At 32.4% G+C, this 25003-nt stretch overlaps 1 protein-coding gene across 4 annotated transcripts in view; it reads right to left on the reverse strand.

The window, feature by feature from the left end:
* Positions 1–10292: 10292 nt before the first annotated feature.
* The window catches only part of tral (LSM14 family protein trailer hitch), a 31376-nt gene continuing 16665 nt past the window's right edge, over positions 10293–25003 (reverse strand). For 3 of the 4 annotated variants that reach the window (XM_072529524.1, XM_072529523.1, XM_072529525.1), the window contains exons 6-7: positions 21302–21457; positions 10293–12878 (exon numbers count right to left, since the gene is read on the reverse strand). In XM_072529524.1, coding sequence (XP_072385625.1) covers positions 12871–12878; positions 21302–21457 — 164 coding nt within the window. In that variant the 3' untranslated portion in view covers positions 10293–12870. The remainder of the gene's footprint in view (positions 12879–21301; positions 21458–25003) is intronic. The other variant, XM_072529526.1, reaches the window with a different exon arrangement.

The raw sequence follows: 25003 nt of genomic DNA on the forward strand, positions 1-25003 counted from the left end.
TATCTGGTTCCTCATTATTTCATAAAACCTAAAATTCAGTTCATTATGGAAACAGACTCAGCGAAACCAATGGAAAGTTTGTGCACCATAAACCAACGCTTATGTACTGATATTTCAACAATAAATTGAACCACCCATCAAGATAGCAGATAGGGCACATAAAATACTACAACTTGTAATATTTGGGAATAGAGAAACATACTTCGAAAACAAATGTTTGGAAATTGAAGAGTTACAGGGACAACATGATGCATATGTATAAAAGAAGTAACGAGTCAGTACAAATAACATCGTTGAAAGGGACGGCAAACTGATTATCACTGATATGGATAAAATATACATAGAAAGAGTACATTGAGGAATTGTTCAAGGATGAAAGGCCCGATATTTAAATTAAAGAATTAGTGACAGGACCTGACAACTATGGACGAAATTGAACGAGCAGTAAGATTAGCAAAGACCAGAAAAGAGATGAGGCCGAATGAAATAATAAAGCTCTTCCAAAGTCAGGTAAAAGATCTCTCCTTCATATTTTTAATGAAATTTATGAAACTTGCAATACATCAACGGATTGACTGTTGTCGACTTTTGTGACGATACCTAAAAAAGCAAATGCGAAAAGATGTAGTGACTACCGAATCATCAGCTTAATGAGCTATGTTTTAAAAATATTTCTTCGAATTTTTCACTTAAGGATGTATCAAAAAATAGAAGAACAACTTAGTGGCATTTTGGGTTCCGCAATAACCTTGGAACCAGAGAATCACTATTTAGTATTCAGGTTATGATACAGAGATGTCATCCAGTTGATATGTGTTTTATTGACTTTGAGAAGACCTTTGATCGAGTAAAACATACTGAATTGATAGCCATTCTACAGCAAGTAGATATTGTGCAAATATCAAGATTGGCCAAAATAGTTCTGAAGAGCTTCAAATACGAAGAGGAGTAAGACAGGGCTGCATTTTGTCCCCACTAATATTTAATAGTTCTTGCTTATCCTAGTTGTAATTTAAATAAGAACGTGGACATGGGCGAAGAAATTAGAGTACATATAGAAAAAGCCAGAGCTGCATTTTTTAAGATGAAGAAAATCTTATGTGGAAACAATATTACTTTGAGACTGAAAATTGGATTAGTAAGATGTTATGTTTTCGCTATTCTTTTATAAGCTGTTGAAGGTTGGACTTTAATGGATACACTTCTAAGAAAACTTGAAGCCTTTGAAATCTGGGTGTATCGGAGAATTCTGCGAATAAGTTGGACAGAAAAGAGTTCGTAACGAGCTTCTTTTGCTGTGGATGGGGAAAGTTACAGAAGTGGTCAGAACAGTTAAAAATCGCAAACTGAAATATTTTGGCCATGTTATGCGTCACTCAGATAGATATAAAGAATACTTTATTTAATAATACAAGGCAAGATAGACGGAAGAAGAGGGCCAGGCCGAAGAAGAACATCATGGCTTAGAAACCTGAGGGAATTGTTTAACAGATCCTCTGCATCCCTTTTTCGAGCTGCCGTCAACAAAATTAGTATAGCCAATTTGATAGTAAACGCACGATAATCTAGCAGGGCACAGGAAGAAGAGTGGAAACGTCTATAGAAGGCAATGGGACAAAACATGTAGAAAACTGCAAACCACTACAGAAAAGCAAACAATCAATCTGTCAGAAAGGGTCAGCCACAATTAATAGTGACTAACAACTAGAGTCAATGTGCAGGAATTTTTGACTTACACAATATCTAAAGGATGTTAAGGTGTAGAATTCTAAAATATGGAGTTGGTTCCAGTTTACTTCACTTGGTCTCTTCTACTCAAATCTGACTCCCACCTTTACGCTGGTGCCTCCTGTTAAACCGAACATCCAAACTGCTGGTTGGAAAGTTGGGTCGGGAACTGACGAGAGCGGGTGCAATGGTCCTCCGAAAAGGGGGTTATGCTGTGGGCCGGCGTTCTGTACATGTAAAAATTTGAAGCCACGAAACAGAAACTATTGCCTCAGAATAGGTCGGATATTCAATATATATTTGACGAATATTTGTATAGGATTGTTTGATTCATGTTTCATCTGCTTCCGTTCAAATAAGACCAAGAACTTTAAATGCCTGTTGGAAAAAAGTTTGTCCAGCATGTGTAACAAGCAATGCAACCATTCAAACATCAACACTATCAGATAAAATAATTAATTTGGCACATGAAATTGGCCGAGATGGTTTTAATACCTTTAGCCATGATGATGATAGATGAATTGCTAGTGGATGATGCATAAGTGATCATGATATACCTAATTGATCAAACTTTAGATGGCGCCGTAAGTCTAGATCTAGAAGATGATAATGATGAGGAAGAAAAAAACCAACCCCCTCACTGCCAAATTAATTCGAGAAGGTCTTGAACTTTGCAGTAAATTAGAAAATCATTTTCTTATTAATGTGAGCCGCAGAACTGCATGTCAGTATATCGTGAGCTACTTAAAAAATTACTAGCATCAACATCGCAAAGTTTAATTACTGATTACATTGTCAGAAAAGGAAGAGCTACGCAGAACGAGAATGAAGTTTTTGAAAATCCATCGCCTTTACCGCAAATAGGCCGCATGAAGACGATTTTGAGCCACTTCGCAAATTGTGCAAACCATTATCAGATAGCGATAATGATTAAAAATTTTTTAAGCTTTTGTATGAATTTCTTTCAGGTATTCGAAGTAATTTATCATGCAGTCAAAAGTTTTGTTAAAAACTTTTGACTTTCCTTATACAAGATTGGTTAATTTCTAATTTCTAAAGGTCTAAAACATTTTTTCTTGTTTTAAAAGTTGTGTTTTAACTAACGACCAAGAAAAAAATGGATACAGCAAGTAGTAGAGGCGGGAAAACTTAAACAAAAATCACTCGAGGAATTGAAAATAATGGCAGGAAACAGAAAAGAATGGAAGAGGTGGGTAAATGGAAATTAAAATAGCTAGCCCAAATCCGACACCCTGTTAGGGTAAAAGGAAGGGGAGAAAGAAAGAGAAAGTTTTAACTAACTTTCCAAATATTTTTTAGCCATTTAATTTGAACTAATTTTTACGGAGTTATTGTAAATGTTTATAAGCTTAAAAAGTGCTATTTTTTATTTAATTAATTTAATTTAATAAATTCATATACGGTGGAACCCCGATTATCCGTGTGAGGATTATCCGGGCTGCGGATTATCCGTGCTACTTAACATTAAATTGGGGTTTTATTAGAATGACTTTACCGCAAATTACTACGCCGTGGGAAAGGCGCATAATGTAATATCCATAGCGTCAGTGCTCGGGGAATCCCTGGAAACCGGTAGCTTATAATATGCCGCTGCGCTGCGTGTTACATCGAATGTGTGAGATTTAGTACATATTTACATAGTTGGAAGCTAGAAATCAGTCGCTACTCTGATTACATATTCTTATAACGTGTTTTTATTTTCAAAATGTCAACAAGCAGTGTTAAACGAAAGAGAAGTGTTTTAACGATTGAACAAAAACTAGAGATTTTAAACAGAAGTGAAAAGGGTGAAAGTGTCACATCATTATCACGGAGCTACGAAGTTGGTAAGCAAACAAAACGCGATATTAATAGAAACAAACTGAAACTACAAAATTTTATATCTCAATCTGACTCAAAAACATCTGCACGGAAATCGTTGAAAGGATCGACTTTTCAACAACTCGATGAAGCGCTTTCCAAGTGGTTTCTACAGAAAAGATCTGAGGGCGTACCAATTTCGGGACCAATGTGTGCTAAGCAAGCGGAGATTTTTCACAAAAATTTGAAAATCAAAGAACCTTTTAATGCATCCAGTGGTTGGTTACATCGATTCAAAAAACGCAACGGAATTCGTGAGCTTATCATCCAAGGCGAAAAGCTCAGTGCCGACGGAGAAGCAATGGTGGAATTTTGCTATGAGCTGGAGACTATAATTACAGAAATTAATTTACAACTTTCTCAAATTTATAACGCTGACGAAACAGGATTATACTGGCGAGCAATACCTACAAAAACTTTAGTTGCAGGTAATGAGATGAGTGCACCTGGGTATAAAAAAAGTAAAGACAGGATAACCGTGTCGTGTTGTGTCAATGCGTCTGGCAGCCATAAACTGAAGCTGACCGTGATTGGAAAATCAAAAAATCCTCGCGCTTTTAAAAATATGAAACGAACAGAATCTCCCAGTTCACTATTATAACCAGAAGGCTGCCTGGATAACTTGTGACATTTTCAAAAATTGGTTCCATGAAAAGTTCATTCCTGAAGTAAAGTTATATTTGAAGAAAGAAAAATTATCACAAAAGGCGGTTCTTCTTCTGGATAATGCTGGTGCTCATCCCAATGAGGCGACCCTAAGATCTGACGATGGAAATTTCTTTGTTCGTTTTTTTTTCCAGCCAATATGTATTACATCCATTGCTCAACCAATGGATCAAGGTGTTATTGAGACAATGAAACGACTCTACTGAAAAGAATTTATGATGAACTTGTTGGATGAAGTTCATCTGATGAAGTTTTGGAAATCGTTCACCATAAAAGATACAATTTTTACAGTGGCAAATGCATGGAATGGAGTGAAAGAGACCACTATCAAAACAGCTTATTACAAAATAATGACCCTATAGGAAGATGAAAGTATCATGGAATATGATGATAAAGACACTACCATAGCTGAGCTAACTGCACTAGTGCGCAACGCCGATGTGTTTGAAGAAATTGATGAAACCGAGGTTGAGAGATCGATAGAGTGTGATAAAAATGAGTCAGGCTATCAGCTCTTCAGCAACGACGAAATTGTCGAACTAGTTTCACATCAATCCGGTACGTCACAACCTGATTCATCCGAAAATGAAAGTCACGATGAAGACAATTATGGAACGTTTTTAATCAACAGAATAACTAACCAAAAGGCTGAGGAAGCTGCCAATGTTGTAAAAAGGCTGAGGAAGCTGCCAATGTTGTAATAGAATATTTTGAGCAACAAGAATCTTCAGACTTATAATAAAATTATAAAAAATCGAAAACTCTTAACACATGCAAAAGTGACTGATTTTTTTTGTTCAAAAGCATAGCCACCTAAAATATATAATACCTTTATGTAGTTTTTATTTTTATTATTTAATATAAAAATTTATTTCGGTAGAAATCTCTTTTTTGTTCTGTTATGTATGTTTTTATGTACTATAAAAGTTAGTTTGAACTTATGAGTTTGATTTTTTCTGTTATCTTTTTATGATAGGTATATATGCATGTATGTACAATGTACATATACATTAAATCGGATTATCCGTACGGATAATCGGGGTTCTACTGTATATAAATGTAATTTTTTAAACTTTTTTTCCAAAGGTTATTAGTTTATATATTAACAAAGAAAATAAGCCCTGGATTATTGAGATCCATTCAGTCAAATTATCATGATCAGCTTTAGAAATTAGCTCATTTTCTTAAAAATCTTATAAACAAACTAAATTTGGCAAAAGCTATTCAACCAATCTTTGGCACACAATTCAAACACGATAAGACTCTTAATTTCAGGTACATTTAAACAAATTTTACTAAATAATAAGCAAGTTATTAACAATATTCAAAAACAGCGATTTCGTTGTTCATTTTGTAATAACTTTTGTTTAATAACAGATTTTAATTTGGCATATCTCATTTTGTCTATCTTTTTTTTTTTAAGTTGTCTGTTGACGTCAAATATCTAAATAGATAAGTTTTTAAGTTATGAACAAAATAATGAGTTTGACGTTTTGATTATTTATTTAAGTTCCACTAAAAAATTAATGAATCCCTAGATGGACGTCTTTATGTAGTATCTCATACTACACATTTCAACTGTCAAACCGATTTATACACGTGTGACGAAAATGGCTTACTTTTTACTAACTTAATTGGTCTATATATTTTTTTAGTTGCTTCTATCAGGTCTTTACTTACTTGTTTCTTTTTCAGGCTCTCCCATATATCTCGATTGAATCAAATGCTTTTTCCATGTCTATAAAACTTGTATAATATGTATGTATGTATATATGTATTAACTATTTATACTTCTTTATGGTTTTCTCTTATTAACTGTTGCATAGTGAAAACATAGTCTTGTGTGTTATGTCCTTTTCTGAATCCGCTTCTATATAGTCCTCTGGTATATGTTATATTTCTATCCTGATTTTTCTTTCTAACATTATTTGATATAGTTTTGCTGCTACACATAGTAGGGATATATCTCGATGGTTCGGACAGTCTCTTGTGTTTCCCTTCTTGTGCACTGGAACAATTATTATAGCATTTGACAATTCTCTCTCGGTAGTATCTTTTTCTTTCATATTAGATTGAGATTGTATATTATTTTCTTTATCTTTCCTATTGCTTTCTCTAGGTCTTTTTCCTATATAGCTTTTACTTCCTCTAAGCCGCCAATTACGTTTTCATTTTTCTTTGCTTTTCCTTGTTCTCCATTCAACAGTTGTTCGAAATGTTCTCTCTGTCTCTCCATATCGTCTTCAGTTAATATTGTTACATTTTTGGTCATTATTTGTTTTAGTTTTATTTCTTTGTTGCTTCGTAAGTTTTTCAGTGTTTTATAAAACAATTTTACATTTTTCAAGTGTTTTCTACCATTTTTTCCCTGAAATTGTCCCAGCCTTTTTTTCTCATTTTGACTATTTATTTAGCTTTTATTATCTGTATTTTGTATCTTTCATTTTTTTGTCGAGTTTTGTCTTGAAAGTACTCTTTCCACAATTTCTTCTTTCCTTTTATTTCGATTATTACCTCCTTATTCCAGCATGGTGACCGGTTCTTTTCTATTATTTCTTGTGGTCCCACATACTAGTTTGGCTGTATTTACCATAGCATTTCTAAATTTTCCCCATTCTTCTTCTACTATTTGTCATTTGTCTTCCTTTGTGCATTTCCTTCTCTATCTCCCTATATCTGATTTTCGTTGTTTCTGCCCTTAGTTAATGTATTTGAATTATTTCCTTGTATTTCTTTTTCTTGTGTTCAGTGCTTTTTATTTCTATTCTTTGTTGTTAAATGTAGTTTCCAGTAGGTAGTGATCACTGCCTATTTCATAGCTTCTTCTCACCCTTACGTCTCTTATCCAGCTCCTCTGTTTTTTAAACTATAGCATAGTCAATAATTGATTGTTGATTTCTTGATATGACTTCTCTAGTAATCTTATGTATCTTTTTGTGTTGGAAATATGTATTCGTGATAATCGTGTTGTTGACTAAACAAAATTCAAGTAATAGTTTTCCATTATTGTTGATGGACCGTATGGTCCTATATCGTTCCATTTTCTACTTATTTTCCCACACTAGCATTCATCTCCTATGATTACTATTTTCGCTGTGCAATCGTTTATTACTTCTTGTAGTTTGTCCCAGAACCCATTTTTTTCGTTTTTTATTGCATCTTCACGTTTCTATAGCATATAATCATGTTTCCAACGGATTCCTTTGTGCCCATCTCTTTATCAACAATATACGCTCACTGAAATATATCAAATTCCTACTATTGATATCTTTCTTCACCATACATGTTAGTCGTGCCTGATCTCTCTTTTATCTTCTACTCCACTGTAATTAATAAATTTCCATTTTCTAAAGTCGTTGTTCCTCTTTCGCGTTTATTACGTTAGAAAAAGAACATAAGGGTGTGAATAACAAGGGTGATCCGCGAAAAATGAGAAAAATCAAAGAAAGTTTTGAAAGCCGGAAAATTAAAAAGCAGAATGAGAAAAGAATGAAACCTTCAATTTTGTCTCCAGGGAATGATTGTAATAAATGTTGCAAATTATTGGCTTGTAGCGACAATTTTCCTCAAGAAAGAAATTAGAAATGAATTCTCAATTTTGGAATTTATCGTACAATAAAAGAAGGGCATTAGTTTTTTCGTTGTGTAAAAGGATGGTAATGAGTGTTAAAAGAAGGTCAACAACTTCAGAAATAATTTTCAGAAATAATATTATTTTGTATATGTATTCTTTTCCTATCGGTGATGGAGAAAATATGAAGGTTTGTAAGCTTTTTTAACCACTCTTGGGTTTAAGAAAACAAATGACCGGTTTGTTTTTGATGTCTTGTCCAAAACACAGGTTTATCAAAATCCGGAAGTGAGGAAAAAACTCCGTAATTAATCGCAAACCAAAACACCAAATTCATGATCATATATTTAGCTTCTATCCTGAAATTGCTCACTATCGCAAGGAACATGCTCCTAATCGATTGTACCTACCGAGCGACGTTAACATAACTGTCATGCATCAAGATTTCATAGAAAAGTATCCTCACATTCCACTATCGTACAACGTATACCTTCGTGAAGTAAACCTAAAACCATTTCATTTGCTAAGCTTGGAAATGAAGAATGCGAAACGTGTGAGGGTTTTAAACTACACGGACATTCCCAGAACTTTCAGGAAGATTACGAAAACTGTTTTGCATGGTAAAAATATATAGATGCTGCAGATGAGTCTAGACAACTTTACCAAAATCAAATCTCGAACCCTGATCAAAACAGTATACGTTCCTGCAGACTTGCAGAAGATAGTAATGTTGCCACGTTTGGAAACCTTTAAAACGGTCTTGTTAATGCAGAGGTTAACATACCATGAAAGTTTTGTTCCATTAGGAAGTCAAAGTACAAAACCGTTTGCAGTTGTATGGCACGAGGCAACCAGTGTTCGAAAAAGGAGTATATTGTTAGTACTTTTTAAAATTTCATAGATATGCTAAGGAAATAGTTATCTGGCTTGATAATTTCCAGTTAAAATAAAAACTGGTGTTTGTACAGTTTTCTTGTAATGCTTGTAAATTCTCCTGAAATTAATACTGAAACCATCACCCTCAACTATTTTGAAGATGGCCATACATTTATGTCGGCAGATAGCTTCCACCATAATGTGATGAATAAAAATCTCTAAGAAAACAAGGTAAGACTTCCAAGACTTTTTCAATGCAGTCCAGACTTAAAGAAAATCTGTAGAAGTGAAACAAATGAATATTTCAGATTTTTATCAATGGGTTGATTATACCTCATGAATTAAATTGAAAAAAGATCCCACTCGTGGCTAACGTGGTTCAAGTACACTTCGTCAGAAAAAGAGTATGTTAAAAGAATCTCATTCCAGCTCAGAAATGACGGAACTTGATTTCTTAAAAAACAAAAAGATTGAAAGTATTTTGGAATGTAAAAACATGGAAACCCCTCCATCACTACCTAAACCAATGTGATTTCAAAAATAGGAAACGTGACAAGTTATTGAAGCATATTAATGCAGCTCCAGAAAACAGAAAAAAACTTTTGGATTAATTTTCCTGTGCGTGATGAGTGAGAAACGAAAGATAAAAAATATATTACAAAAACAACTTTTTTAACACTATTTTGCTATTTAAAAAAATATTTGTGTATTCACAATATTTTCCTATCTGTTTAATTATTTACTTTTTAAAACTGATTTGAATATTATAAATGTTTAGTTAAACCAGCAAATTATTGTAGACAGACAGCTACTTAGCGAAAATTCAGTAACCATTTTTTCTAAGCAAACCTCCTAACGGGAAGTATCAGATTGTTAGCACTAACGGAGTATCTGATTTTTTTATTAATAATTATGAAATAGTTTGTATATTTAACAAAAACTAAGATTTTCATAAATTTACTAAAACCAAAACAAATTCACAGCTTCGCAAAGTCAACCTAATTTTTATCCGTTTCATACCTTGTGTAGATACTGCGTTTTTTGCTTACGACGTCAGTACAGTAGCGCACCTAGAATTTGCCTCTGGGGGGTTTTTGGTTGGTCACCGAAATTTTTTTTATGATGTCTACCTTCATTTTGAGTCCTTAAAATGTGTGATAAGTGTTGGAATAGGGCCCTGGGGGGGGTTACCTCCCCCCTGGGTGCGCCACTGAGTCAGTATAATATTCCATTTCTTTTCCTTTTGTGCCTCTTACCTTCCGTGTTGCCATTTTTAAAATGGCCTTCTCCTTGATTGTCATTATACTGCCCTTTAAATGCGGTTTCTGTCTGTGTTATCGTCTTTATATTTGCTCAGGTCCTTATTCAGTTCTTTTTCCATTTCATGTTCCCTCCACGTATTTTCTTCCAATTGCACTGTATTGTTTGTAGCTTTTTCTATCATGTTTGTTTTTTGGTTCTAATTCCACGTTGTGTCTTATATAATCATTACAAGCTTAATCCCATATAAACTTGTCATCTTACTTTACATGTATTAACCCACCAATATTTTTCAAATAAAACACTAGAGTTATTTCCATATAATTTTATTTCAAAATGACCTTAATAAAACAAAAGTCCATGCTATAGTAATAGTTATCCGGTTATAAATAACAAATTATCAAAATAAACATAACATTTCTAAGAAAGAGTAAAAGGCCACGCATTGAAATTACTGCCCCGATTCCCACCCAACAATTTCTTTTTAGGAATTTCATAATTACAAAGTAAAACTGTATAAACAGAAGATTTCCGTAAAAATTTTCGTTAAATTTGCCTTTATACCACTTTCACGTGTTTCCAATAAGAACTCAAGTACGTAATCCATAAACTAAATTCATATTCACACAACGTAAGCTACAGTATAAAAAGAATATTCTCACAATTTTCTAGAGCCAATAAAAATATACATAAATACTCCTATTTTTTTTTCTTTTTCATATCATTCGAAATTGCTATGATGTGAATGGCTTCTGTTGAGAGATTAAATCATTTAATCCAGCACCAACTACCTTCAATACAATCAACACAAAAAAAAACGAAATTGACAGATTCAGTAATTCGATTTCATAGCATCATCACACAAAATCTTGGTTTGCTCTCTATTTTGGTGAAAAAGTATGTCTAACATGTTTTATTTCACAAACCATTCAATATTAGTTTTAGAGTTCGTTTTCCAATTACAAGGATAATTTATTTAGATTTATTCATTTATGATTTAATAAAAAAATGCTAAGAAGAGCTTTTAATTTTTGTAAACAGTTGATTAGTGTTCGGGAGTTTTGATATGGGATAAGGAAGGGTTCTAAATTAACATTGAATGTCTACCGACATGACCTGACGTACACAGGTACTTAAGATGAAGGCAAATATCTAACTTATTCAAATAGTTACCAGACAATAAAAACTCTGTTCCTCAATGTACTTGAAACTTTAAAGTATAATACTAAAATCACTTGAAAATTACAATCCCATTTCCTTTCCGAAACTAATAGAATACTGAATACATCAACTCTTCGATGGCTTTTCCGTAGATCATTTTACCTAATTAAGTCTTAATTCGGTTTTGTTACAAATTGCACAACGGATATAGAAGATGGAAGATCCTTGCAAATGGAAAACGTTTCTGTTTTAAGTTGAGTGCTTTTTACACTTCTATCAACCCAATCATTTATTAGTCTCACAATTAAATTGTATGAATATTGGAAGCATTCTAGCTATAATTATCTCGAAGAACACCAATCACATTAAAGAAAAAAAAAGAAAGACATCAAAAGTCATTTTTCTATACACTTAAATTATTAAAACATAATTATTATCTATAAACAAAAAATAAATATTATGTCAACTTTTATTCATAATGTGTAAGGTGTTTTTCTTAATATATCCAATGTTTACGAAAAATTTAGTAGGCTTAAAAGATTCAAGTAACTTTTAACTACATATTACAGTTAAGGTTGTATATTTCATGTATTTTTAAATGCCACTTTTTTGCTATTCTTCATTTCCTCTTATAGGACATAAAGTTTGGGGTTAGTTGTATACATATCAAAAAATTGAATTGTCTTTTTCCGTTTCTTTTAAACTAAAGTTCCTTATGAATCCCAGATGGTACTGCAGACGCAGCTCTTTCAACAAGTTTGCTAATGTTTAATCTTGATGAAATAGTCACTGTGGTAACTATGTCGCTATGTGTCATTAAAATTTAATTAAAAAAGATAAGAAATGTGATACAATTAATAAATAAAGACGTACCATCTTTTACATCTTCTAAACGAGTCATAATTAACTGTTCAACTATTCCTAAAACCCGCATTAATTAATTTCATCTCAATATGATTTAGAATTTTTGTGAAATTATTTGCATCAAAATTGTTACTGGTTGCCAAACTTTTTGTAAACATTAGATATATAATTTCTAAAGATTTTTTTATAATATCCTCTCCATTTTGGCAACTTATAAAATAATCAAAACACGTCATTTACAGTCTATTATCAATCGCTAAACACACAAAAAGAGGGACCTAGTTGGTGCCATTAATATTTTGGTGTTAAAAAATCGTAGTAGCATTTTCTTTGTCCCCCACTTTAACCATTTTAAAAATACTTATTAAAAAATTACTACAAATTTGTTAATTTTATTTAGTATTTTTTCGATACCGAATTTTTGATTTGTGGTATATAACTCCGCGCTTGATTGGAACTGAAAAGACGATTCGCGATATATAAAAACGATCAAAATTAGGGACATATCAAAATGCGTATCGCTATAAGTCTAAAATCTTAATACTGACACCAGGACAAATTTTTGTTTCTTTTCTCTTTTTCAATTTTCTAACGTTTTTGTTGGAAAGACAAATACCGATCAGTAAACGAGTTGAGCCGAACCCGCAGCTTTTTTCCTAAACACCCATGAGATTTTGGCTCAATGAAAGAGTGAACCGATATAGTTGTGTACAATAAATCCGCGCGATACTTGTAAATCTAACAAAAACATTTTTCTAGTAGTACAAACTCACTCCATCACAGATTGTTGTATTTTTATATAACTAAAACACTTATTGTGTATTTTTTCTCAATCTAGTGTCAGGTGTTCCTGGTCAGATCTTCTATTTCACTGAAAAAATAAACATTTGATTAATAAAAATGTTTTTTCAAGTTACAAGTAATACACAGAATAGCAAACCACATACGATATCGAACACTACAATGTGTCTCTGTTTTGCCTATAAAAAGTTTCTTATACAGTTTAGAAAAAAAAAACGGTGGAAAAAATTGTAGATCTTAAAAAGTTTTTCAATTTGCGAGTTTCTAAATTAAAATACATTTCATACACAATTCACCAAGATATTTGCAAAATACTCTTATTTTTGCAGTAATTTATAAATGATAGTAACTTTGTTATATACTGCATAATGACATGTAATATAACTACTCAAAATAGTGGCAGTTAATGAGTTATTAAAGTGTGCTAAATTTCAAATAGATCAACCAAATAATTTATAAGTTATTCAATTTGTTTACCCTGGAGAGTGATTATATAAACAGCTGTACTTGCCCAGACAGCCTTTCTACAGGTATTTTGAAAATCGAAATTGATTTTATAAGGGTTCATTTTAAAGGTATAGTTTGGTTCAAGATATAAGAAATTTGGCCTTAGGCTGGTGGGATGACTCAGTCGAACCCAGTATTATAATAATGAACAACACCTATTGATGTTACTAATCCCTCAATTGTCTTTGTGACGGGTAGCAATAGTTTTGGAACAGCTTACTAGGACCGGACTTTATATTATTTATAGAACTGACTCGTTACCTATCAGTGCAAATAAATTGTTAAAATTAAAATTTCTACACAAAGCATCGCATTAAAAAAAATTTTGCTATACACGAATTAGTCATCTTTGCTTACTCATCTGAAATTAAGTTGCTTGGAATCAATTATTATTAACGATCACAAACAATTTATATTGTATTAATATTATTAATACAATATTATCTGTTTTATGTTGTTTTCACTTTAAATACAATGGACTTTCGATAATGAGGCTTTCTATCTTTAAATAAAAGAAAATTAAAAAAGCTTTAGCAAGTATTATATTAGTTAAAGATAAAGGATACCTCTTATTATTATTCTTTAGCTTTACACATTATAATTCTCGTGCTAATAGGTATTTAGGTATAATTAGGTATCACTTATTTATCTAGAAAACATAATTTATGAAACATTATGAAAGGGGGCAAACATATTTAAGTTTGACATTTGCACATTCAGGCAGTTATTTTCTTGCATTTAGATCAATGGCTAGGTCACGACTATTCAAGTAAAATGTCAGGAATAGGTGTATAAGTGTAAAACACGTTTACATTTATTTGATGATGCCAAAGAAATTATTAGGAATGTTTATCAAACAATAAAAGAAGATAATCCAAATCCAGAAGACGGTAAATTTCTCATCAAGGCAACATCTCAATTGACAAGGATGCAATATATAACAGTGTGGAAAATTGTTACAGATAGAATTCAACCTCGTAAAAAGCAGAGTGACTTTTCTGCATATAAAGCAGTAAATGAAAAAGACGCTGAGGTAATTAGAAGAGCAGTTTATAATTTATATTCAAAGATCCTAGTTCCAATGCTTAGTATGATCTATGATCAATCTGTTAAAGACTATTCTATTACGTATTCGCCTTCAACTTTATCAAGGTTTTTGAATCACATTGGTTTTCGATACAAGAAAATTAATAAGCGATTGTCAATAATGGATTCCCCTCGACTTATTAACTGGAGAAACGAATACTTGGATGCTATATCTAAATTTAGAGATAGAGGAAGACCGATATTTCATCTGGATGAAACATGGTTCGATACCTACGATACTGCTCAAAGAGGTTGGACAGACGACTCTATTAAGTGTGCACCCAACTATCCAATTAATAGAGGTCAGCGAATAATTATTCTGAACATTGGATCCAAAAATGACTATCTTGGAGGAGAAAGTTTTTTACTATCTGCAAAAAACATTAAAGATTCAAAGCTTACCATGAAAATATGACGAGTAACTTGTATGAAAATTACAGTTACAATTCCTACAGAAATGTAGGAAGTTCTTCACACAAAAGTATTTGAGAAACAGTTTTTTATAGACGAATTAGCCAAATGTGATGGTCATATTATATTGCGATTACCTCCTTATTACTGTGTTTTCAACCCAATTGACTTAATCTGGAACCAACTTAAGGGAAGTTTACGGCGAAACAACTGCTGTTCCAAATTTAGTAGCCAATCAGTATCACATACTGTAGAAGAAATAAAAAAGATTTCCCCAACACTGTGGCAAAATTGTGTTTCACATGTTATAAAAACGGAAGATCATTACAGAACATTAACCTCACATATTAAACCAATAATTATAACATTAGATGATGCCGATTTTATTGAAGATGACAGCGATAGTGACATGGAGTTGTAATTTGTAATTATTTTTTTCCATCTAAACTTCAAATTTTATTTTTTTATGTTATTGTTTCTAATTGTATTATCTTTTTTAATTCTGATTTTTGCTACCACTCTTTTAATCTTTTACTGTTATTAACATTATTTTCCTTAATTTCTTTAATTTGTTCATTTCTCTTATTTCATTGTACATAATAACATAACTATAACTACATAGATATAAATACGTAATAAATATATGATATATTTAATTTTATATTTATTATTCCAACCCTAATAAAATATTATATGTACTTGAACTTTTTTGTTAATTTTAGCGAATCCGCTCCTTGAGGATCTGTTGTTTATTATTATAATACTAAATCGGTAGGGTGATCCCACCAGCGTCAGGCAAAATTTCTTATATCTTCACGGAAACTATAATTAAAAAAACTGCAGAATTTTATTAAATTTGTTATTTTAAAACAGTTTGAAAAAGGGTAACTTATAGACATTTATGATAACTTTTTCCATTTTTTATGTCACATGCTCGTAAGTAGGCTCAATAAAAAGCTGGTGAACAACCCTCTTCCCAAAAAAAAATCAAAACCTTCAATGACCAATGATCAACAAGACAGCATTTGTTTCTTAAAATCATATGTCCATTGTTTATTAAGATTAAGAGGTGAATATTGAAAAGATTATAAACGAAAATCTAAATTTTATGATTCACTGTATAGGAGAGGAGTAACAAGTTATAAATCGTTAAAGTTATGGTACTCGTAAAGTACCGCCACGGAAGAGTGGAGGGGTGAACTACAAAAATATTATTTATACTTATTAGCTACTTATCTTCATTAAATTTAATCAATTTATTTTTTAAGGATTTGCAGAGAGGTGAAAATAGCACAATTCTTAATACTTTAAGCCTGATCTACCAGAGTTTAAAAAAAATGGAAGGTTCTACGTGCTGTTGCCGAGATATTGCAAATTTTACCAGACCGCGTCAAGTTGAAGTTTCAATTAAAAAAAAACGGAGCTCGGACAATTCTACCCTCCATTTTTCCATGGTGGTGTTTTACGAGTACCATCATTTTAACGGGTTATAACTTTTTAACAGTTCACTGTATATGCCATCTATAAGTTGGATCATAAAATTTAGATCTTCATTTAGAATCATTTCAATTTTCACCTTTTAATGTTTAATAAACAGTGTAAATATGATTTTAAGAATAAAATGCTATCTAGGTTCTTATTGGTCATAGGTTTTTTTTTGGAAAGTATGTTTTTTCACCAGCTTTTTATGGAGCCTGCTTATAAGCATGTGACAAAACAATATCAAAGTTATTATAAATGTGTATAAGCTAAAAAGTCAGCCCTTTTTCAAACTGATTTTTAAGACCAAGGCAGACAGGCAAATCATCACGGTCACCAATAAAAATTTTTTGACTATAATATTCATCTTCAGTTAGTAAGGGCTGACATATTCCTTTGATTAGTTTGGATTATGTCTCGAACTTTTAGCGGTTAGGTATTTCTGTTGCACCAATTTGGGGCTACATGTAATCCACTATGCACATAACACACCGATGTTGTATATTCTGTGAAATGATGTCAGTTTCTCCCACTTATTTTCTTTCATTTGAATGACTGTTGTTTATTTTTAATATAATCATTGCACGTTTTTCTTTATTTGTTAAGAACTTCTGTACCTAGTTGTGAACTGGAACCTTTGGTGTCAATTTCATAAAGAAACATGAATAACTAACAATTTATTACTGGTTAATAAATATTAGACCTTAATTTATAAATAAAAGTTTATTATTTAATTTCTATTGCGCCGCCAATGTTTTACAGAAGGCACGGACACTCAAGTAGAATATTTTGTTTTTATACTTGTTTAATTGATATCGTATAAACTTTATGAACTTTACACAGTTTTAAGTTAAATGAGAAGATTGCAAAGAATAATTTGAATTCCATATAAATAAAAAGTATAACCACAAAAAAATTAAAAATAATACTTTCACTACACCTTAACGTTTAGCTCCAAAAATACACAATATATATACACACTAAATAAATACAAAAATGAAGCCTAGTGGAATTTTATTAATTTTAGTGACACTGTCTTCCGGTTCTTATTTTTGGAGCTAGAATTCCAAATAAAATAAAAAATACAACAACTTCAAATTCAATTTTTGCTTAAAATGTAGCAAAAAGTATTACCACAGGTTCTGAGGACATAAGTGTTCAAAGACTGTTAAAAATTGTACAAATAAACAACACAAATAGTGAGTATACCATTCACTTATTTATTTGGGTTATTTGAGATAAATATAATTATTTTATTTGCATCTGCTGATCATTTATCTGGGACGAAAATATTAAAAGGGCTACTTTGTTTTCGGAGTTAATAGGCCATGTTCCGGAATTGTTTGTCCCTGATGTTTTGTCTAAAACCGCAGAAGACATTTTAAAAGGCAATGTGGGAGCGGATGTAGAGGTGACTTCATATTGTTCCTTAATCCTGTATTTTCCTAGAGTGTCTGCGTTGTATGAGGCCATTGTGTACGTTCTGTACCGTGAAGGAGCTAAAATAATCCAATTTACTACAGATCTAGGCAGCTTAGACATATCTCATATATTTAAATATTCGATAAACATCATTTTTCGTTTTCATTACTTCTATCTGTAAAGCTTATTGCTTATCGGTAATAGCACCCATTCTTTGGTTTCGTACACTATTCTCAGCATTACAGATTTATATGTACTGGTACATACCAATTCAAACATCAGGAATAAACAATTTCAGGCCTATAAACTGGGAAAATAATGTACTAAGTGACATAGAAATCCAAACAAGCATTATAATTTATTTTATTTTAATAAAATTTGGTACACAGGCTAGTCTTGGCAAAAACAATAAATGCCATATCAGTTCAGGTTTGTTTTTTATTCATTTTTTTCTTCTAAATTGGGCTAAAGAATTTTCTTTCTTGGGTTTTTTGATCGTTTACGGAGTATGAAAACGCGCAAATTTCCATTAACTGAGCTAGTTTGATAGGGTGGGGATAGGAGATGGATAGTTGGCCTAAGAGAAGCCAAGACTTTTTTCAGGAAATTGCGAATAAGATTCACAGGAGTTTAAATACTGTGTTAAGATGTTATCTGGCACGGCGTCAAGAACGCCGAACACGAAGATCGGGTACACAGGGCGGCGCGGAAGAACAACAGAGAGCTCAGATAGTGACCTAAGGTTGATGGCTTTAAGAGACTGCTTGTCCTCTACCAGGTCTAATGCAGAACATGGATGACCAATTGGGATGCAATTAATTTTTCGTCGAATTTGTAGTTTTGACCCACTTCCATTTCGCCCACACCAGCACTTGCACCGCACAATTGGGGTTATCGCTTATGCTTCAAGCTATATGCTATGCTATAAGCGATGTTTATATGCCATCGCTTATGGTTCAAGGTCACCTCTAATCTTCGTCAGAGGTAACACGACAGCTCAGTACAAACAATATGTAGAAGAAATTCTGGAACCAGATCTCATACCCTACCTTTAGACCCTCCAACCAATTTTTCAGAAGCAGGCTTTGAACACACTGGAGTCAATCTTTTGCCCCAGCCTCCGAGATCCTCAGATTTATTGGCAATTGAACACATGTGGGACATGATGGGTCATAGACTTCTAAATTTAGAGCACCCTCCTCAAACATTGGAACCACTTCGGGAGGAGTTAATTAGGGCATACAACGAGATACTCAGGGACAATATTGACCACCTAATCAGAAGCGAGCACAGGCACATCCAAGAGTGTATTGCACACTGAGGTGCATCAATACATTATTAATTGATTTACCTGTGTAAGTTGTTTCAATCACATAGAAGTTTAGATTGTTTATTTTGCTACCATGTATACACAGTTAATAATAATGGGTGTTCAGATTTATATGTCAATTGTATATATCATTATATTATTAGAAAGATCAACAACGCTTTTTAACAAATCTTATCTGGCCTATTTCTCAATGTTTAACAGTCTGTACCCAAGGACAATACTCAACATGCATTATTAATTTTATCTATTGGTTGTATATTTTTAGATTACATTAACATCCCCAACACAGTGATTTATTTATAAAATAAATATTCTTCTGCTATGTTAGAACAAGTTGTATAAATTGCTAAGTTCATATAAATTTCAATAAAGTGGCTTTTATCATATCTACTGGATTTAATGGGAAGAACCACAATAATGGAAATATATTTGACATTATCTTCAGAACTATGGCTATGAACTGAGGACATATATTATAGAAATGTTCATAGGGCTTGAAATAAATAAATAAAAAATAAACAGTATGTGGCTTAAGTTTTATCTTTGAAATTTCAAGCTTCCCTTTGCTTTGGAGAAGGACTTGAAAAATTCTTTAATCTTTTTCACGCGTTTATCTTTGAATGGACTAGACTTTCAATAAGCCACATATCTCTGGAGTTTACTATAACATTGGAGTTAAAAAATCTACCGCTTCATAAATCTGTAATACTCTTAATTATATCGGATCATGACTACAAAAAAGAAAAGAGAAATATGACAAAAAGAAAGAAACAATTATATTCATTTAAAAAATACTTTTAAAAAAATTTTGAACAGATCAAAGAAAAATGTAAATTTCACTTAATAGCAAGAGTTTTTAGACCATTATGTAAAATCGCTAAAAATGCCTTAAGAAATGAAATTCAAAAGTCACTGGAAAAAATCGCAATGACAAATAAGAGTCCTACAGCATTAATATTATATAAAGAAGATAATTATCAATATTGACAAGAGGCTTTTGTTTAGTTTAGTGGTTTTTACCAGACTATACTAAAATTACAATCAAGATGCACTAGAAATAAACTAACCATGACACGTTAAATGTTACAAGGAGCACTCTCAAATAATGATTTACAATGTATATACATTGTATAAATCCCAAATCATGATTTACAAAGTTTATACATTGTAAACATTCAACATTTGTAACATTCAAGTGCCTTGGTTTGTTTATTCCTAGTGCATCTTGATTGTGATTTTAGTATAGAGCTGAAGACAACAATAAGAAATGACAGGACTTTCAACTGGGGAAACGTCTTTACAACATAGGTAGGAAGAAAGAAGCATAGTGCAGGAAATGCAAAATTAAGGAAGAAACTGCTGTATATGCCCTTTGTAAATGTAAAACACTTTAGTTACATGAGGTGGGTAAAGATTGGTAAAACCAGGATTGAGGCAGAAGAAATAAATTCCCATACCACAGTTGCTAAATTTTATCAGGAGCATGGTGGAGGAGTTTAATGAAACAACATTGTTTGGTACAAAGGACAATCATTATGTGCCAGATATAGGAAGTGTCTTGCTTGATTTAAGAAGAGAATAAATAGGTATACTGAATCAGTGTTTGACTACATTGTTTTTGAAAATGTTATGACAAGTTTTGTGCAATTATTCAGAAAAAGTATCTGAACGTACAGTTAATAACTTTCAGCATATTATTTTAAAAAATCCAAAATTATCCATTTCAGTTGTGGTCCAATAAACTCCATTTCTTCTCCAATAAAATGTAGTGCGATAAAAGCTTGGAATTAAGTCCAAAAAAAATAAACAAACTTTAAATTATAATTGGAAGGACACTATTGTAAACAGAGGAAATTGTGGAAACACAAGAAATATATTGTGATACAAAAGTCAGTTATTATGAAGGATCATTAACACATTAGTACTCAAATAGTATAAATAAAAGTACCCTTATTTCATTTCTACAGATATGGATCTCCAAGCTGACTTAAAGTTTCAGATCAACTAAACCAAATATTTGCCGTTCGATAAATAGAAATAAATAGTAAATATAAGTGTCATCAGCAATAATCACTATTAAGTTAAGACATAGTTACATTTTCCTAGAGATCGTGATATGAAACTAAAAGTATAAAAATGTATACAAAAATGAATCACAATTTTCTCTTCTAATTTTTAGTAACGATTTCAATACTTGTTTTAACACAACAGAGAAACCCCAGACAAAAAGTACCCAAAAGATTATCTAAAACCTCTACCTGCCATCGCAGGTTCGGGAACACTCCCGACGGTGTCACTTTTGCTCTGAGCCTGTGAACACTCTGGAGGTAAATCTACAGCCTCCACAATGAGTGGTTTGACAGAATCAGTGTCATTATGAATATTCTCCTGTGGTGGGTCTTTTTCAGTCTCGTCTAGTGTAAAATAAACTTTATACTATTTTATTTGTAATACAAAAGTGCCATTTTCTCAGAATCTCGTAACATTAATAAGTATATAAAAAACGTTTTAAAGTTATTTTAAATTTGCATATAAACTATATATAAACCATATACCTAGGTATATGATATATAAAAAATATAAAAAGTAATGAGACGGTAGTAGATAAACAATTTAAAATTGGTTTTAATATTTAAAATATTAAAAACATTTCTAATCTATATAGACCAGGGAACTAATGATTTTCACATGACACTCATTGATATAGGTATCTAACAACTGCTTTTGATAAATTCGGTGATAACAATATGTAATAAACAAAATATGCAAAAGATTAAACGTAATTTTTTACTTATAAACAATATATACTTACAAATTTATAAACAATGTTAGATTGCTATTTGATTTTAAATACTAAGGTTAAAACCGGTAAAGTATATGGAAAAGTGACACAATTTTACTGAAAAAGCATAGAAAATCCTTTAAAATGCGAGTTCGTACGTTATTGTTATTAATTTGTTGCTTAATTATTGCAAAATAGTTTCAAAAGTCGATTTTTTAAAAATTGTTAACCTTGTTGCAGCAAAATTCTGAGAAATAGTCTACATATTGCACAAACGAACAAGCAAATCCTACTTTCACTTGAGTTGGGGAGTACATTGGGTGTTCTTCATGTAGCTAACAACGAAATAGGGCCCATCACCCTCCCAACACCCAACACCCTCCCGGCCCCATCACTCATCCTTCCACTCCGGAAGAAAAACCTTCTGTTACAGAAACTTCAAAGCAATACGCAGACGGTTTTTCTGTCGACGACTTAGCAAATGAAACAAAGTTAATGATATTGGTTTATATACTTATAAATGTTCTCATACGTTTTATACTACAGGGAGGTTAAGAAGTCTATCAAAAACACTAGATGGATACTTAGCAGACATCGTAGCACTTTAAGAAATCAGGTGGACAAATAGTGGCAGCCTGGAGAAAAAGAACTACACTTTATATTAAAGTAGAAAAAAAAGCAATCACATTTTTGGTGTGGGGTTCATACCGAGCAAACACCTGAAATCAATGGTCATAGCTTTTGACCCAATAAGTCCAAGGATACGTAAATCCAAATAAGATGCAGTTTTTTATCTACAGTATCACCGATATACATGCTCCACTAAAGACAAAGAAGAGAAGAACCTAATTTATGAGAAATTGGAAATTACTTATAGGCAATGTCAGAACGACATAAAAATTATTATTGGCGATCTTAACGCTTAAGTCGGCCAAGAGACAATTTACCGACTAACTATCGGCGAGGATAGCCTTCATGCCAAAATGGTTTACACTTGATTAACCCATTATGACCTAATGTTACTTTTATGTAACGATTGCAGAGGTACTTAGAAAACTGTACATGAAATTTAAGTTTGGCTATAATCACGTAGATGGCGGTGTAAGGCATTCAAAACAAACATAAAAAGCATTATGTGCAAAGCCACGCTGATAGTTGTTTTAGTTAGTAAGTAACTGCAGATCCTCAAATTACGGCGGAAGAAATTCGATGTTTCATTGCCATTCTAATCGTGAGTGGATATGACTGCAAACCTAGCAAGCGACATTTTTGGGACAGCCAGCCTGACATGCGAAATGAAGCAGTTTATAATGCCATTAGACGGGAAAGATTCATTCCGATATGCGATTTATACACTGCGCAGAGAACTCCAAAGTAGATGCCAATGACAAACTCTTTCCGACCGCTTGCAAATATGGTAAAAAATAATTTTCATAAACATTTTGTACCCGTTGAGCACCTGTCTTATGATGAGTCAATTATTCGATACTGTGGCAACACGGGTGCAAGCAATTTATAAAAGTAAAGCCAATTAAATTTGGTTTCAAGATGTGGGCGCTCAATTCCTACAATGGATATCTTCTAGATTTTGAATTTTACCAAGGTAAACAAAAAGATACACACACAACAGTTGAGGAAACCTTTGGAAAACCTAATACTCCGATGATAAAAATGTTAACAAAACAAAGACATTAATTTCCAAGACTGTTATGTACATTCATACCCCAAAGATTTTAAATGATTATTGACTGACTGACTGGGCCGATTTCACTCTCTCTTAAATCTGATATGGGAGAAGAAACCTATTTGCGTGAAAATAGTTCAGAATCCAGCTCCACTCGAGTATTTGATTTTTATAATATACCTCTTTGAAAACCTTTTATTGGCCAACTGCCTGGAGCGGAATCGACAATGGAGACATGTAATTTATATGCATATAAATATCATACCAGCGTATTCTTATCTAGTCTACTAAGCTGCAGATTCATTTAGAATTTTAAACTACTATGTTAGCCTTTTTTTTATTTTTCTGTACACAGGGCCAGGATTCGAACGCACACCCACTAAAGCATTTCTGCAGTGAAACGAAATGGGAGTCGACCTCCTGCCCCACTTGGCTATCTGACTGACCAAAATATAATACTGAGGTGCTAAAATCTGAAACAGCTAGAGATAGTTATTTGCAAAATTTTAAACTAAGCGTTACCAAAATTCGAAAATAATCTTAGCATATAACAGTTGATTAAATGTACAAAAGCTATACACATAGCAGCTAAAGGCGTTTTAAAATCTAACAGACCAGAAGAAACGAAAATTGGACCAACAAGAGTATAGATCTACATATTAACAAAAAAAAAAAAATGAAGAATATAAGAGACTTCAGCATCGCAGAACAAGATTAATTTTAAAAGCTACAAAATCCTTTGACGAAAAAAAAATTTAACTTTTAGAGGGAAAAAGAAGGAGCTATACGAGAACATGATGGTTAACCACCATAATAGAAAACACTCACGAACATATAACTAGCTGTAGAAACAAATTCAACCCCTGAATAATAGCCTGTAAAGATAGGGATGGTTCTGTAATTAGTGACAATGAATATATATTAAAAAGATGGGCGAATCAGTTTGAAGTGAACTGCTTAATGGCAATCATGAAAATAAGATGGAAGCTCCTATGATTCAAATGAATGAAAATAATCTGCAGCCACTCCCTACCAAAGAAGAAATTAAAGAAACCATTTTAAAATTCAAAAATAACAAAGCCCCAGTGCAGATAATCTCCCTGCCGAACTTTTTTAAAAACAACATTGACTCCCCTTTTGAAACATATGTATAAATTAATAACAAATCTGGCAACAGAAAGAAACACCAGCAGACTGGAAATTGGGTATCCTGTGTCCACTTCACAAAAAGGGAGACATGATGGTGTGTGATAATTATAGAGTCTAACGTAGTGTACAAAAAGATGCTCCCCTATGCCGAACGAATAATCAGAGGATATCAGTGCAGCTTCCGACCTAATAAGTCAACAACGGACTAAATCTTTACAGTGAGGTAGATTCTTGAAAAAAAAACCCCTTGAGTTCGGCGTCGACACCTACCACATATTCGTGGATTTCAAAGCTGCATACAACTCAGTTAATAAATATAAACTTCTCAAGGCCTTGGTGACATTC

Source organism: Diabrotica undecimpunctata, chromosome 4 (assembly GCF_040954645.1).
Source record: "Diabrotica undecimpunctata isolate CICGRU chromosome 4, icDiaUnde3, whole genome shotgun sequence".
Classification (NCBI taxonomy): domain Eukaryota; kingdom Metazoa; phylum Arthropoda; class Insecta; order Coleoptera; family Chrysomelidae; genus Diabrotica; species Diabrotica undecimpunctata.